General features: G+C 37.2%; 1 protein-coding gene across 1 annotated transcript in view; it reads left to right on the top strand.

Annotated features, from left to right (window-relative positions):
* Positions 1-14,815, top strand: part of LOC133537711 (tumor necrosis factor receptor superfamily member EDAR-like) — a 69,632-nt gene extending 54,817 nt beyond the window's left edge. Inside the window, exons 2-4 of the mRNA XM_061878803.1 lie at positions 6,507-6,822; positions 6,896-6,959; positions 13,971-14,815. Of these exons, the coding sequence (XP_061734787.1) occupies positions 6,507-6,822; positions 6,896-6,959; positions 13,971-14,359 (769 nt within the window). The 3' untranslated portion in view covers positions 14,360-14,815. The remainder of the gene's footprint in view (positions 1-6,506; positions 6,823-6,895; positions 6,960-13,970) is intronic.
* The last annotated feature ends 4,352 nt before the right edge of the window (positions 14,816-19,167 follow it).

Below are 19,167 nucleotides of genomic sequence, written 5' to 3'. Positions count from 1 at the left end.
CTCGTCTTATTCAGGACAAAAACATAACTTGAAAGATTCCCGGTTTTTCAGAAATTTCCAGGAATTTTTCAATTAAAAACTGTTACTAATTCAACATTTGTCTTATTCAGGACAAAAACATAACTTGAAAGATTCCCGGTTTTTCAGAAATTTCCAGGAATTTTTCAATTAAAAACTGTTACTAATTCAACATTCGTCTTATTCAGGACAAAAACATAACTTGAAAGATTCCCGGTTTTTCAGAAATTTCCAGGAATTTTTCAATTAAAAACTGTTACTAATTCAACATTTTTTGACCGATTTAAACAGTTCCAACGCAATCCAATTCAGCTCATTCAGGACATTCATTCTCCTAATCGTTTTTCGAAAAAATTCAGCTTTTTCCCAAATTCCCCAAATTCCAGGATATTCACATTGAAATCAATGGGACATTCTTCAAAGTTCCAAAATTCCCACATTTTTCATCTGATTCAAACTGTTCCAACTTCAAAATATTCAGCCTTTTCAGGAATTGTGTGCTCTACTACTAGAAAAAGTCCCGTTTTTTCCGAAATTCCAGGAATTTCTTAATTAAAAACTGTTACTAATTCAACATTTCTTGACCAATTTAAACAGTTCCAAAACTAACCATTTCAGCTCATTAAGGACATTTGTCCTCCTAATCATTTTCCCGAAAAATTCAGCTTTTCCAAAAATTACAGGAAATTCTTGTTGAAATCAATGGGACATTCTTCAAAGATCCACAATTACCACATTTTTTATCGGATTCAAACTGTTCCGACTTCAAAATATTCAGCATCTTCAGGAATTGTGTGCTCTACTTCTAGAAAAATTCCCGTTTTTTCTGAAATTCCAGGAATTTCTCAATTGAAACCTGTTACTACTTAGATATTTCTTGACCGATTTAAACAGTTCCAACGCAAACCAATTCAGCTCAATCAGGACATTCATGCTCTTAATCATTTTCAAAATAATCCCGCCTTTCCACAAATTTCCAGGCATTTCCCATTAAAATGAATGGGACATTTTTCAAAGCTCCACAATTACCACATTTTTTATCGGATTCAAACTGTTCCAACTTCAAAATATTCAGCCTGTTCAGGAAATGTGTAATCTACTTCAACAATTATTTAAAGATTTCATAGAATTCCCACTTTTTCGGAAAATGTTCCCATTCAAAATTAAATTATCCATTTTCCAAACTTCCACAATTCCCATATTCTTCAATCAATTTAAACCATTCCACCTTCAACGCATTCAACTCATCCTGGACATTCAAACTACCATTTTCCACCTTCAACACATTTCTAGGAATTCCAATTTTTTGCTAACCTAATTACACACTTAAGTTCGACTTCTTTTACATTTCAACTGTTCCATTGTCGAAACACTCCTCTTATTCAGGACAAAAACATACCTAGAAAGATTCCCGGTTTTCCCGAAATTCCAGGAATTTTTCAGTTAAAAACTGTTACTAATTCAACATTTGTTGACCGATTTAAACAGTTCCAACGCAAACCAATTCAGCTTATTAAGGACATTCATGATCCTAATCATTTTTCCGAAAAATTCAGCTTTTCCCAAAATTCCAGGAAATTGTCATTGAAATCAATGGGACGATCTTAAAAGTTCCACAATTACCACATTTTTCATCTGATTCAAACTGTTCCAACTTCAAAATATTCAACCTTTTCAAGAATTGTGTGCTCTACAACTAGAAAAATTCAATTTATTTCCGAAATTCCAGGAATTTCTCAATTGAAACCTGTTACTAATTCAACATTTCTTGACCGATTTAAACAGTTCCAACTTAAACCAATTCAGCTCATTCAGGACATTCATGCTTTGAATAATTTTTCGAAAAATTCAGCTTTTCCCCAAATTCCCCAAATTCCAGGAAATTCCCATGGAAATCAATGGGACATTCTTCAAAGTTCCACATTTCCAACATTTTTCATCTGATTCAAACTGTTCCAACTTCAAAATATTCAGCCTATTCAGGAATTGTGTGTTCTACTTTGACAATTCTAAAAGAAATTCTGGGATTTCCCATAATTCCTTTTTTTTTTTGTTGCATTTTCCCCATAAAAAATACATTGGTCATTTTTCAAACTTCCACAATTACCACCTTCAACACATTCAACTAATCTGGGAAATTCAAAATAACATTTTCCATATTCAACAAATTTCCAGAAATCCTCATTTTTTGGGTAACCTATTTACACCCTTAAGTTCGACTTCTTTCACATTTCAACCGTTTAAAACACTCTTGATATTCAGGACAAAAACCAAGTTGGTTAAGGAACTAGACAGAATCCCAATTTTCCCGAAATTCCAGGAATTTCTCAACTAAAAACTTTTACTAATTCAAAATTTCTTGACGGATTCAAACAGTTCCAACACAAACCAATTCAGCTCATTCAGGACTTTCGCGCTCCTAATCATTTTTTGAAAAATCCCGCTTTTCCCAAAGTTCCCCAAATTCCAGGAAATTGTCATTGAAATCAATGGGACATTCTTCAAAGATCCACAATCGCCACATTTTTCATCTGATTCAAACTGTTCCAACTTCAAAATATTCAGCTTCTTCAGGAATTGTGCTCTACTACTAGAAAAATTCCCGGGTTTTCCGAAATTCCAGGAATTTCTCATTTGAACCCTGTTACTAATTCAACATTTCTTGAACGATTTAAACAGTTCCAATGCAAACCAATTCAGCTCATTCAGGACATTCATGCTCTTAATAATTTTTTGAAAAATTCAGCTTTTCCCAAAATTCCCTAAATTCCAGGAAATTCCCATTGAAATCAATGGGACAGTCTTCAAAGTTCCTCAATTACCACATTTTTTTATCGGATTCAAACTGTTCCAACTTTCAAATATTCAGCCTGTTCGGCAAATGTGTAATCTACTTCAACAATTACTTAAAGGGGAACATTATCACAATTTCAGGAGGGTTAAAACCAATAAAAATCAGTTCCCAGTGGCTTATTTTATTTTTCGAATTTTTTTTCATAATTTTAAATCTCCCGGAATATCCATGAAAAAAGCTTTAAAGTGCTTGATTTTTGCTTTTTGCGATGCCACTGTCCATTTCCCTGTGACGTCACATAGCGATTCCAATACAAACAATGGCAAATAGCCCAGCAAGATATAGCGACATTAGCTCGGATTCAGACTCGGATTTCAGCGGTTTAAGCGATTCAACAGAATACGCATGTATTGAAACAGATGGTTGGAGTATGGAGGCAGATATCGAAAACGAAATTGAAGAAGAAACTGAAGCTATTGAGCGAATAGCTATTGACGCTATTCGGCGTTAGCATTACCGGTAAAATGTGCAGACCAATCGATCCGGACTTTCGCATTGACACTGGATCAATAAGTCAATAACAACAACAACAACAACAACAACACTCACCTTTGTGATTTCGGTGACTTTATCGTTGGGAATGCATCTCCTTTGAGTGTCGCAGGATATCCAGACATTCTTGTCATCTCTGTGCCATCTCTGTCGTAGCATCGCCGGTAAAAACCAAACGAGGGACTTTCGCATCTCTTGACACTGGAGCAACTTAAATCCGTCAATTGGTATGTGTTTGTTTGGCATTAAATGTGGATGGAGGGAAAGGCTGGATGTAAATATAGCTACAAATGAGGCATAATGCACACAGCTAGCCTAAATAGCATGTTAGCATCGATTAGCATGCCGTGCTAATCGATGCACATTCTACGTAAATCAACTTGAATCCGCCCCTGATCGTGTTGTTACACCCTCCGACAACACACCGACGAGGCATGATGTCTCCAAGGTATCGGAAAACTGTCCCAAAAAAACGGAAAATAACAGAGATGATTTGACTCGATGTGCTAGGGAAAATGACGTTGATGACCGATGTGACGTCACGTTCTGACGTCGTCGCTCAGAAAGGCATAAACAGAAAGGCGTTTAATTCGCCAAAATTCACCCATTTAGAGTTTGAAAATCAGTTAAAAAAATATATGGTCTTTTTTCTGCAACATCAGGGTATATATTGATGTTTACACAGGTCTGGTGGTAATGTTCCCCTTTAAAGATGTCCTAGAATTCCCAGTTTTTCGGGAAATGTTCCCATTCAAAATTAAATTATCCATTTTTCAAACTTCCACAATTCCCACATTCTTCAACCCGTTCAAACCATTCCAGCTTCAACACTTTGTTACAGCAACATTACTTCTTAAAAAACCTCCGGGATTTCAGTTCATTGGAGCGTTCATCTAGTTCAGGGGTAGGTACCTATGGGTCTAGAGCCAGATGTGGCTCTTTTGATGACTGCATCTGGCTCTCGGATTAATCTGAGCTGACATTGCTTAATAGGATAAGTAATGAATAATTCCACTTGTAATCATAGTGTTAAAAATAACATTCAAAATATAAAAAATTCTCATGCATTTTTATGTTCAAGAAGTTGCGTTAATGGTAAGAAGTCATTTTTTTATTATTGGTTAGTGTTGGGCTTGCCCTCCTGGGGGTTCTTCAGACCACCAAACACCGACATGAGAGCCTGTTTTAGGGTAAAATATTGTTGTTGTTTTTTCAATTAGTCTCTCAGTTGCTTTCCATCCATCCATCCATCTCCATCCATCTTCTTCCGCTTATCCGAGGTCGGGGCGCGGGGGCAACAGCCTAAGCAGGGAAACCCAGACTTCCCTCTCCCCAGCCACTTCGTCTAGCTCTTCCCGGGGGATCCCGAGGCGTTCCCAGGCCAGCCGGGAGACATAGTCTTCCCAACGTGTCCTGGGTCTTCCCCGGTTGGACGTGCCCTAAACACCTCCCTAGGGAGGCGTTCGCGTGGCATCCTGACCAGATGCCCGAACCACCTCATCTGGCTCCTCTCGATGTGAAGGAGCAGCGGCTTTACTTTGAGTTCCTCCCGGATGACGGAGCTTCTCACCCTATCTCTAAGGGAGAGCCCCGCCACACGGCAGAGGAAACTCATTTCTGCCGCTTGTCCCCGAGATCTTATCCTTTCGGTCATGACCCAAAGCTCATGACCATAGGTGAGGATGGGAACGTAGATCGACCGGTAAATTGAGAGCTTTGCCTTCCGGCTCAGCTCCTTCTTCACCACAACAGATCGATACAACGTCCACATTACTGAATACGCCGCACCGATCCGCCTGTCGATCTCACGAGTCACTCTTCCCCCACTCGTGAACAAGACTCCTAGGTACTTGAACTCCTCCACTTGGGGCAGGGTCTCCTCCCCAACCCGGGGATGGCATTCCACCCTTTTCCGGGCGAGAACCATGGACTCGGACTTGGAGGTGCTGATTCTCATTCCGGTCGCTTCACACTCGGCTGCGAACCGATCCAGTGAGAGCTGAAGATCCCGGTCAGATGAAGCCATCAGGACCACATCTGCAAAAAGCAGAGACCTAATCTTGCGGTCACCAAACCGGAACCCCTCAACGCCTTGACTGCGCCTAGAAATTCTGTCCATAAAAGTTATGAACAGAATCGGTGACAAAGGACAGCCTTGGCGGAGTCCAACCCTCACTGGAAATTTGTCCGACTTACTGCCGGCAATGCGGACCAAGCTCTGGCACTGATCATACAGGGAGCGGACCGCCACAATAAGACAGTCCGATACCCCATACTCTCTGAGCACTCCCCACAGGACTTCCCGAGGGACACGGTCGAATGCCTTCTCCAAGTCCACAAAGCACATGTAGACTGGTTGGGCAAACTCCCATGCACCCTCAAGAACCCTGCGGAGAGTATAGAGCTGGTCCACAGTTCCACGACCAGGACGAAAACCACACTGTTCCCCCTGAATCCGAGGTTCGACTATCCGGCGTAGCCTCCTCTCCAGTACACCTGAATAAACCTTACCGGGAAGGCTGAGGAGTGTGATCCCACGATAGTTGGAACACACCCTCCGGTCCCCCTTCTTAAAGAGAGGAACCACCACCCCGGTCTGCCAATCCAGAGGTACCCCCCCCCCCCCGATGTCCACGCGATGCTGCAGAGTCTCGTCAACCAAGCAATTGTCTTTTTCTCTTTCGTCCTCACTCGCGCTCTGGCTCCAGCCCCAACCCTGTCTCTCCTCCTGGCTGCTGCTTATAACAGAGCGATAGGTGATTAGATAAAAAAGGCCCAGGTGGGCCGTCTACGCACCTGTCGCTGATTTCGAGGCCGGTCCTGGCAACGTCCCGCTTTGCTGCAGGCCCACAGGCCACGCCCCCTCCACAGTTTGCTTCAGAATAACAACGTTATAACAAAGAATAAGAACCCAATTATACTCTGAAAATGTTGGTCTTACTTAAAAATGCACGCGTTTAATTGTGTTCAGTGTTTAAAAAAAATATTATATGGCTCTTAGGGAAATACATTTGAAAATATTCGGCTTCTTGGCTCTCTCAGCCATAAAGGTTCCCGACCCCTGATCTAGTTATTATGGTTATCTGTTTACCAGGAAAATAAAATGTCTATTTTAGGCTTGGGTTGTGTAATTGTTTGGCAGTGAAAACGACGCCTCGTCAGAGAACGAGCAGCTGCTGAGTCGCAGCATGGACAGCGATGAGGATTCGTCCTTGGAGAAGCAAGGCTCGCTCGACGCCAACAACCTGAACCCCACCCTGGGCCTGCTCAACCTGGGGAACAAGCCCGACCTCTGCCTGCTCTCTCTGGGCCTCCTGGACCCGGACCACGGCTGCAACGGGACCGCCTACGTGGCCCGCAACCTCCCGAGTCCCGGCCACACGGGCGGTGTCAACCACATCATCGGCACCACCACCAGCACCACCAGCACCGCAGTGGGCGCCAATAAAACCCCCGGGGTAGGAATGTGGATCTGCCAGATGTGATTACTGACAGACCCGGATCACATCCTGCTCATCTCCTCCCGCACAGATGTTGCAGAGTCGCAGGAAGAAGATCCTGGATCTGTACGCCAACGTGTGCAACAAGACCGAGGGTACCTTTATTGGCAATATTCTTTCACAACTCCACATTCCAACAGTCATTGGCTTTTTTTTTTTAGCAACATAGTGGAATTTTAACTAGAAACCTTCAAGACCGAAGTACAATTATTAAGACAACAAGAGAAATATCCAACACATCTCTTTTCTAAAGTAAATCCGTACAGCAGATATAGATCATCTACATCCACAACATGATGTGTATCATCTACATCAGGGGTTGTTCTAAAAATAGCTCAAATAGCAGCACTTACCAGTGAGCTGCCTCAATTATTTTAATTGTATTTATTTACTAGCAAGCTGGTCTCGCTTTTCTTGACATTTTTAATTCTAAGAGAGACAAAACTCAAATAGAATTTGAAAATCCAAGAAAATATTTTAAAGACTTGGTCTTCACTCGTTTAAAAAAATTCATTTATTTTTTACTTTGCTTCTTATAACTTTCAGAAAGACAATTTTAGAGAAAAAAATACAACCTTAAAAATGATTTTAGGATTTTTAAACACATACCTTTTAAATTCCTTCCTCTTCTTTTCTGACAATTTAAATCAATGTTCAAGTAAATATATTTTTGTTATTGTAAAGAATAATTAGTACATTTTAATTTAATTCTTCATTTTAGCTTCCGTTTTTTCGACAAAGTATATTTGTGAGATATTTCTTTTTATGATTAATATAAGATAAAAATATTTTGGCAAATCTAGAAAATCTGTAGAATCAAATTTAAATCTTATTTCAAAGTCTTTTGAATTTCTTTTAACATTTTTGTTCTGGAAAATCTAGAAGAAATAATGATTTGTCTTTGTTAGAAATATCGCTTAGTCCAATTTGTTATATATCTAACAAAGTGCAGATTGGATTTTAACCTACTTAAAACATGTCATCAACATTTTAAATTCATCTTAATCAGGAAAAATTACTAATGATGTTCCATGAATTATTATTTTTTTATTTTTTCAAAAAGATTCAAATTAGCTAGTTTTTCCTTTTCTCTTATTCGGTCGAATTTTGAATTTTAAAGAGTCAAAATTGAAGATAAACTATGTTTCAAAATTTAATTTTAATTTTTTTTCGTGTTTTCTCCTCTTTTAAACCGTTGAATTAAGTATTTTTTTCATCATTTATTCTCTACAAAAAACCTTCCGTAAAAGGAAAAAAAATGTACAACGGAATGACGGACAGAAATACCCATTTTTTATATACCGGTATATATATATATATATATATATATATATATATATATATATATATATATATATATATATATATATATATATCTATATATATATATATATCTCTATATATATATATATATATATATATATATATATATATATATATATATAGATAGATATAGATATAGATGTATTTATTATATATATAAATATATATATATATATTTATTAAAAGTAAATTGAGCAAATTCGTTATTTTTTAAGTGTGTATCAAACTGGTAGCCCTTCGCATTAATCAATACCCAAGAAGTAGCTCTTGGTTTCAAAAAGGTTGGTGACCCCTGATCTACATCAACAATATGATGTGTATCATCTACATCAACAATATGATGTGTATCACCTACATCAACAACATGATGTGTATCGTCTACATCAACAATATGATGTGTATCATCTACATCAACAATATGATGTGTATCATCTACATCAATAACATGATGTGTATCATCTACATCAACAATATGATGTGTATCATCTACATCAACAACATGATGTGTATCATCTACATCAACAACATGATGTGTATCATCTACATCAACAACATGATGTGTATCCTCTACATCAACAATATAATGTGTATCATCTGCATCAACAACATGATGTGTATCATCTACATCAACAATATGATGTGTATCATCTACATCAACAATATGATGTGTATCATCTACATCAACAATATGATGTGTATCATCTACATCAACAATATGATGTGTATCATCTACATCAATAACATGATGTGCATCATCTACATCAACAATATGATGTGTATCATCAACATCAATAACATGATGTGTATCATCTACATCAACAATATGATGTGTATCATCTACATCAACAATATGATGTGTATCATCTACATCAATATTGAATTTGTATCATCTACATCAACAACATGATGTGTATCATCTACATCAACAATATGATGTGTATCATCTACATCAACAATATGATGTGTATCATCTACATCAACAATATGATGTGTATCATCTACATCAATAACATGATGTGCATCATCTACATCAACAATATGATGTGTATCATCTACATCAATATTGAATTTGTATCATCTACATCAACAACATGATGTGTATCATCTACATCAACAATATGATGTGTATCATCTACATCAATATTGAATTTGTATCATCTACATCAACAACATGATGTGTATCATCTACATCAACAATATGATGTGTATCATCTACATCAACAATATGATGTGTATCATCTACATCAACAGTATGATGTGTATCATCTACATCAAACATATGATGTGTATCATCTACATCAACAATATGATGTGTATCATCTACATCAACAATATGATGTGTATTATCTACATCAACAATATGATGTGTATCATCTACATCAACAATATGATGTGTATCATCTACATCAACAACATGATGTGTATCATTTACATCAACAACATGATGTGTATCATCTACATCAACAATATGATGTGTATCATCTACATCAACAATATGATGTGTATCATCTACATCAATAACATGATGTGCATCATCTACATCAACAATATGATGTGTATCATCTACATCAATATTGAATTTGTATCATCTACATCAACAACATGATTAGTATCATCTACATCAACAATATGATGTGTATCATCTACATCAATATTGAATTTGTATCATCTACATCAACAACATGATGTGTATCATCTACATCAACAATATGATGTGTATTATCTACATCAACAATATGATGTGTATCATCTACATCAACAATATGATGTGTATCATCTACATCAACAATATGATGTGTATTATCTACATCAATAACATGATGTGTATCATCTACATCAACAATATGATGTGTATCATCTTCATCAACAATATGATGTGTATCATCTACATCAACAATATGATGTGTATCATCAACATCAATAACATGATGTGTATCATCTACATTAACAATATGATGTGTATCATCTACATCAACAATATGATGTGTATCATCCATATCAACAATATGATGTGTATCATCTACATCAACAATATGATGTGTATCATCTACATCAACAATATGATGTGTATCATCAACATCAATAACATGATGTGTATCATCTACATCAACAATATGATGTGTATCATCCACACCAACAATGACTGTAAAGTGTCTGGCTGCGGAATTAGACAAAAAGGTGTGAAATTTGCAAAAACAATTAGCATGCTAGCATGCTAACATTAAAGTGCTACATTCTTTGGCAAATTTCATACCTTTTTGTCTAATTCCGCAGCCAGACACTTTACAGTCATATTACTTGCTATGTGAAACATGCTAACGTTTAGCATGTTTACATTAGCATGCCAACATTAAAATGCAAGCTTTTTTAGATATATATATTTTTTACTGTAAAAGGTGTATGGCTGTCTAATTAGAGGAAAAAAATACATAAACATAACTAAAAAGTTAGCATATTAATATTCGTATACTATCATTCTAACAATAGCATGCTAGCAGTTGACAAGTTTTACTTACCAAGTTATATGACTCTAGGGTAAACGTTTGCAAAATTAGCTCAGAAAGCTAGCACTTTGATGTTAACATGCTAACGTAAACATCCTAACTGTTAGCATGGTTCACATACAGAGTTATATGACTGTAAGGTGTATGGCGGCGGAATTAAAGAAAAATATGTGAAAGTGACGGTTCGCTGGCATCGTGGTTCGTTCTCTCAATTATGCAGTCGGACTTGGACACAGCGTGAAGGTAAAAAATGATTATTTTTTCACACTAAAAAACAGACTAAGAACAGAAAAACTTGCACTAGGCATAAACAGGCAAAACAAAGAGCTAGCATGGGAGCTAGGAAACAGGAAGCATAGCGTGGAAGCTAGCAAGTACAAAAATAGTTTTACCAGTCGGAAATCAACGTGGTCACCTGTAGCATGGAACAGAAACTAGGAAGCGAGAACGAAAGAACACAGGAGGCCGGCTTAAATCAGGGCAGCAATCAGTAACCACAGGTGCACGTCAGGAGCAAGTGACAGGTGAAAACAATTGCGTGACTATGGTAACAAAACAAACAAGGAACTAAGGAAGTCAAACACCAACAGAATACGTTACAAAAACGGAACAAAACCAAAATATGACATGATCCGGGCAGCGGATTATGACAGTGAAATTTGCAAAAAAAAATAACGTAAAGTTAGCACTTTAATGTTAGCATGCTAACAGTTAACAAGGATCACATTCCAAGTTATACGACTCTTGGGTAAACGGTTGCAAAATGAGCTCAAAAAGCTAGCACTTTAATGTTAGCATGCTAACGTAAACATGCTAAGGTTTAGCATGTTTCACATACCAAGGTATATGACTGCGGAAATAGAGAACAAGGTGTGAAATTTGCAAAAAAAAAGTTAGAACTTTAATGTTAGCATGCTAACAGTTAACATGGATCAAATACAAAGTAGTACAACTGTAAAGATGTATGGCTGTGGAATTAGAGAACAAGGTGTAAAATTTGCAAAAAAAAAGTTAGCACTTTAATGTTAGCATGCTAACAGTTAACAAGTGTCACATTCCAAGTTATATGACTCTAGGGTAAACGGTTGCAAAATGAGCTCAAAAAGCTAGCACTTTAATGTTAGCATGCTAATGTAAACATAGTATAAGTTAGCATGTTTCATATACCAAGTTGTATGGCTGCTGAGTTAGAGAAAAATTTGTGAAATTTGCAAAAAAAGTTAGCACTTTAATGATAGCATGTTAACGTAAGCATGCTATAAGTTAGCATGTTTCATATACCAAGTTATATGACTGTAAGGTGTATGGCTGCTGAGTTAGAGAAACATTTGTGAAAATTGCAAAAAAAGGTTAGCACTTTAATGATAGCATTCTAACGTAAACAGGCTAAGAGTTAGCATGTTTCACATACCAAGTTATATGACTACGGAATTAGAGAACAAGGTGTAAAACTTGCAAAAAAAAGTTAGCACTTTAATGTTAACATGCTAACAGTTAGCAAGTGTCACATTCCAAGTTATATGACTCTAGGGTACACGGTTGCAAAATGGCTCAAAAAGCTAGCACTTTAATGTTAGCATGCTAACGTAAACATGCTATAAGTTAGCGTGTTTCATATACCAAGTTATATGACTGTAAGGTGTATGGCTGCTGAGTTAGAGAAAAAATTGTGAAATTTGCAAAAACAAGTTAGCACTTTAATGATAGCATGTTAACGTAAACATGCTATAAGTTAGCATGTTTCATATACCAAGTTATATGACTGTAAGGTGTATGGCTGCTGAGTTGGAGAAAAAGGTGTGAAATTTGCAAAAAAAAGTTAGCACTTTAATGTTAGCATGCTAACGTAAACAGGCTAAGAGTTAGCATGTTTCACATACCAAGTTATATGACTGCAGAATTAGAGAACAAGGCGTGAAATGTGCAACAACAAAAAAAGTTTGCACTTTAATGTTAGCATACTAAAAGTTAACAAGTGTTACATTCCAAATTATATGACTCAAGGGTAAATGGTTGAAAAAATAGCTGAAAAAGCTAGCACTTTAATGTTAGCGTGCTAACAGTTAGCATGGTTCAAATACCAAGTTATATGACTGTAAAGCTGCGGAATTAGAGAACAAGGTGTGAAATTTGCACAAAAATGTTAGCATGTTAATGTTACTAACTAGCCTGCTAATGCTAAGAAACTAGCCCATGACTGGGCTGCTAAGCAGCATGTGAACGGGCGCTTGCAATGCAGCAGGCCCACAATAAGATGTGAATGGGCGCTTGCAATGCAGCAGGCCCATAATAAGATGTGAATGTACGCTTGCAATGCAGCAGGCCCATAATAAGATGTGAATGTACGCTTGCAATGCAGCAGGCCCATAATAAGATGTGAATGGGTGCTTGCAATGCAGCAGGTTCATAGTAAGATGTGAATGGGCACTTGCAATGCAGCAGGCCCATAATAAGATATGAATGGCCGCTTGCAATGCAGCAGACCCATAATAAGATGTGAATGGACACTTGCAAATCACGCAAGCCCATAATAACATGTGAATGTACGCTTGCTTGCAATGCAGCAGGCCCATAATAAGATGTGAATGGGTGCTTGCAATGCAGCAGGCCCTTAAGATGTAAATGGGTGCTTGCAATGCAGCAGACCCATAATAAGAGGTGAATGGACACCTGCAAATCACGCAGGCCCATAATTAGATGTGAATGTACGCTTGCAATGCAGGAGGCCCATAATAAGATGTGAATGTACGCTTGCAAATTACGCAGGCCCATAATAAGATGTGAATGTACGCTTGCAAATTACGCAGGCCCATAATAAGATGTGAATGTGATCTTGCAATGCAGCAGGCCCATAATAAGAGGTGAATGGACACCTGTAAATCACGCAGGCCCATAATAAGATGTGAATGTACGCTTGCAATGCAGCAGGCCCATAATAAGATGTGAATGTACGCTTGCAAATTACGCAGGCCCATAATAAGATGTGAATGTACGCTTGCAAATTACGCAGGCCCATAATAAGATGTGAATGTGATCTTGCAATGCAGCAGGCCCATAATAAGGTGTGAATGTGATCTTGCAATGCATCAGGCCCATAATAAGATGTGAATGGGTGCTTGCAATGCAGCAGGCCCATGATAAGATGTGAATGGGATCTTGCAATGCAGCAGGCCCATAATAAAATGTGAATGGGACCTTGCAATGCAGCAGGTCCATAATAAGATGTGAATGTGATCTTGCAATGCAGCAGGCCCATAATAATTTGTTGACCTCCCCCAGGCCTGAGCCCCACTGAGCTTCCCTTCGACTGCCTGGAGAAGGCCAGCCGCATGCTGAGTTCCTCCTACAGCAGCGAGGCGGCGGTGGTGAAGACGTGGCGACACCTGGCCGAGAGCTTCGGCCTGAAGCGAGACGAGATCGGCGGCATGAGCGACGGCCTGCAGCTCTTCGAGAGGGTGAGCACGGCGGGCTACAGCATCCCCGACCTGCTGGCCCGCCTGGTGCAGATCGAGCGGCTGGACGCCGTGGAGTCGCTGTGCTGCGACGTGCTGGGAGGCAACGAGGCGGCGGCGGCGGCGGGCAGACGGCAGGGCATCAGCAGCTTCCACGGGCAGATGGCGTGCCCGCCACCGTGCCAGCCTCCCTCACAACGCTGCGCCAGCGTCTGACGTCGACGTGCCCCAAAAACCGGACTATTGGAGGACCACGGAGAGGATGTTTTAGGGACTAACTCACGGTACCCTCTGAACTTTGAGTGTTCCTTAAACCAAAACACCTCGGACTATTTTATGCCTCCAACATATTCCCATACCTTGCAGCCTCGGCACCGGTTCCAGCACTTGCCGGGAAACAAGGTATCGAGCAAGCCGACTGTCAAAACTTTCCATGACAACAACGCAAGGAGGAGGCACTCAACATGCATTAGCTTGATGCTAATTTACATTGGATTTGCCCTTGACATGCTACGGGTTAGCGTTAGCGATTTTAACATGGTGATTTCAACAGCTGCGAATTTGGTAGTCAAAACTACAACGAGATACACGTTACTGTGGAATTTCCAGGGCAGGGTTCCCACAAACTCCGGGACTGGCCCGCCAGCGTCCAAAATCTGGCCCACAAAAAGTCCCAGGCTAAAAAAAAATATATATATATTTTATATATATATATTTATATATTTTAAATATGTCCTTTCTAATCCATTTTCTACCGCTTGTTACTCTCAGTATATATATATATATATATATATATATATATATATATATATATATATATATATATATATATATATATATATATATATATATATATATATATATATATATATATATATATATATATATATATATATACATATATATATATATATATATGTGTGTGTGTATGTATGTATATATATATATATATATATATATGCACACACACATCATCACACACTTATAATAATTCACACACATTTATACAAACATAAATATATATATACACACACACACACACACACATACACACATCATCACACACATTATAATTCACACACATTTATACAAACATAAATATACACAGACACACACACACACATGATAATTCACACACATTTATACAAACATAAATATACACACACACACACACACACATATCATCACACACACATAATTCACACACATTTATACAAACATAAATATATATATACACAAACACACACACACACACACATATAATAATTCACACACATTTATACAAACATGAATATATATACACACACACACACACACACATCATCTCACACACATATAATACTTCACACACATTTATACAAACATACATATATATACACACACACATAATAATTCACACACATTTATACAAACATAAATATACACACACACACACAAACACACACACATTTAATAATTCACACACATTTATACAAACATAAATATATACACACACACACATACATATAATAATTCACACATATTTATACAAACATAAATATATACACACACACACACACACACTCATACACACATACACACATGTATAATAATTCACACATATTTATACAAACATACACACACACACACACACACACACACACACACACACACACATACACACACACACACACACACACACACACACACACACACACACACACACACACACACACCCAGGCCATATTTTTTTTAACGCCCCCCCGAGTCAAAAATTTTTGGGACCCTTGGTCTAGTGTGCAATAAGTACAATATTTACAGTTGAAACACTTTGTAGGGCTCAACAAAAGACAAAATTGGCCCATTCAAGTTAATGGCAACTACTTCCTGGATGAGGCAACACAGCGTCGTCTAAACACTACAAGTACGTAGTGCAGTACGTGCAAATGAGATGTGTTAGAAAACAAAACGACAACTGGGCAACTCTTACGAAAACAAAACAAGCTACATCACATAACAGTGACCTCTGACCTCACAAATGCACTTCAAAAACTCCCACGGACACAAACTAACACCTTGAAGGAAAACATAAAAACACGAATAAAAAACACCTAAAATGTTTGTCAAAATATTTAAAAGGGGAACTGCTTTTTTTGGGATTCTTGTCCATCATTCACAATCCTTATGTTTTTTAATATATTCTAAATAGTGAACACATGTTAGCAAAAGTCAGCTAACAACAGATTTGCTCCATTCTGCCTATAAAGCGCTCTAAAAAAAACATCTAAAAACGTTTTATTTACACACTGTAAGTATATATGTAGTAGCTAGTAACATTCACAATAACATGTAATATTTACATATTTTGATCATGCTGTAAGTGTATATGAAGTATCTAGTAACATTCATAATAACATGTAATATTTACATATTTTAAATATGCTGTAAATATATGTGTAGTATCTAGTAACATTCATAATAACATGTAATTTGTACGCATTTGGCCTATTTTGAGTATACAGAGGCGTATTAATTTCACAGACACATCACAACGCTCACTTTCCCTTCAACAACAACAAGGCTACTAGTCATGGCAGACTTGAGAGACAAAAAAGACTACTTTGGTCATGGTGGGGTGATGCGGAAAATGGCGGGCGGAATGCAAGTAAAAAAACATGTATTACTTACAAGGAACACTTAGCATCAGTCTCCGAGGAAAAAGGAAGAGAAGGACCCAACACTTAAGGAGAGACCCAGGTGGAACTAAACAGAACTAATTAAACAAGGAACAGGTGTGCTGACGGGACATGGGAAAGAAAAAGAAAAGGTGCTGAACAACACAGGGACCAAACAGGAAACATCGACAAAATAAGAGCACCAGGACAGGAAGTGATTCTAAACACAGGAAAACCCAAACATAACCAAACTGTCAGTAGCACTTCTGACAGCTTTGGGACAAATCATGATCCAGAAACTATAAGTAGTATCTAGTAACATTCACAATAACAAGTAATATTTACATATTTTGATCATGCTGTAAGCATATATGTAGTATCTAGTAACATTCATAATAACATGTAATATTTACATATTTTGATCATGCTGTAAGTATGTATGTAGTATCTAGTAACATTCACAATAACATGTAGTATTTACATATTCTGATCATGCTGTAAGTATATACGTAGTATCTAGTAACATTCATAATAACAAGTAATATTTACATATTTTGATCATGCTCTAAGTATATATATATAATTTCTAGTAACATTCACAAAAACAAGTAATATTTACATATTTTGATCATGCTGTAAGTATATATGTAGTATCTAGTAACATTCATAATAACAAGTAATATTTACATATTTTGATCATGCTCTAAGTATATATATATATATATATATATATATATATATATATATATATATATCATTTCTAGTAACATTCATAATAACAAGTAATATTTACATATTTTGATCATGCTGTAAATATATATGTAATATCTAGTAACATTCATAATAACAAGGAATATTTACATATTTTGACCATGCTGTAAGCATATATGTAGTATCTAGTAACATTCATAATAACATGTAATATTTACATATTTTGATGATGCTGTAAGTATATATGTAGTGTCTAGTAACATTCATAATATCATGTGGAATTTACATATTTTGATCATGCTATAAGTATATATGTAGTATCTAATAACTGTCATAATAACATGCAATATTTACATATTTTGATCATGCTGTAAGTATTTATGTAGTATCTAATAACATTCATAATAACATGTCATATTTAGATATTTTCATCATTTTAAGCATTACGGCAGCGTATTAATGTCACAGACTCGACGTCAATGTCCACTTTCCCTTCAACAACAACAAGACTACTAATCATGGCAGACTTGATGAGATACAACAAAGACTACTTTGGGACAAATGATGATCCAAACATTTCTATTTTTGAGCCTGAATATAAGGAGGATGATCTACAAGTTTGAGAAGCTGTGTGCGAAACAGATGCAGCTTTAGTCAAACACTTCGCATCATGTAGCGGAATCGCTATGTGCCAAACAAGATTTACAAACATAATAAAACAATCACTTACTGTACAATGTCTGCTCTCACTTGGATAGAGACTGATGGGATGTTTATATCTTCCCTTTTACATCAACAATTCATCATAATCCTGGGTTTATGTCCACAACCTTCTACATGATTTATAACCTAGAATTAACTTTCACCAACTCAGAGGCAAAGCAGCTCAATATGTCAATATAGCAGCATAAACTATTTAGCTTGGCTGAAATAGTCCGTCTGCGTTAGCGCTTATAATAACAAAATCCCTAATACTTTAATATTCAGGTCACCACATGTAAACAAAGTATTGTTGGCACCTTTTGGATGTTTTTCGAGGACTTTATGGGTACAGTAGTGTTCTTCTATTAGCTGTATTGTTAGCCACCTCTTACTTACCATATTTTACAATTTAGAATGCATTAAACAAAGAAAACACATAAGGATTGTGAGTGAATTGCAGTTCCCATGAGCCCATGTCAGATGTTTGAATGTTAATATTTCACCAACCCCCTTTCTACCTAAATGCTGTATTTTTATTGCTGATCCCAGCATGAATTATTTCCGTGTGGCCCCCACCCCACCCCCCCACCCCGGGCCCCTAATAGGCCGAAGTGAGTTCCAGCAGCCGATGAAGCAAAAAGGCACGGGTTTTCCAGTGAAAGTCCCGTGAATAGGTGTTCAAAATGTGGAGGGATGTCACGGTGTCATACATCGTTATTTAATGTATATTTAAATGGCATTTTGCTCTTTTTAAAGTGGCCTGCCACCCCATTTAATTTGGCATACCACCCCATTTGATTTTGGCATTTAACACGGTATACTATGCAGTTTATAGTGGCCCGCCTCGCTATTTATTGTGGCATACCAGACTATTTAATTTGGCATTCAATATGGTATGCTATGCTGTTTATTGTGGCCCACCTCACCATTTAAAGTGGCACACCTGACCATTTAATT

The sequence above is a fragment of the Nerophis ophidion genome, linkage group LG19, assembly GCF_033978795.1.
Source record: "Nerophis ophidion isolate RoL-2023_Sa linkage group LG19, RoL_Noph_v1.0, whole genome shotgun sequence".
NCBI classification, from domain to species: Eukaryota; Metazoa; Chordata; class Actinopteri; order Syngnathiformes; family Syngnathidae; genus Nerophis; species Nerophis ophidion.
Note: the sequence above shows the minus strand (reverse complement) of the source record. Positions and strands in the feature narration are given on the sequence as shown.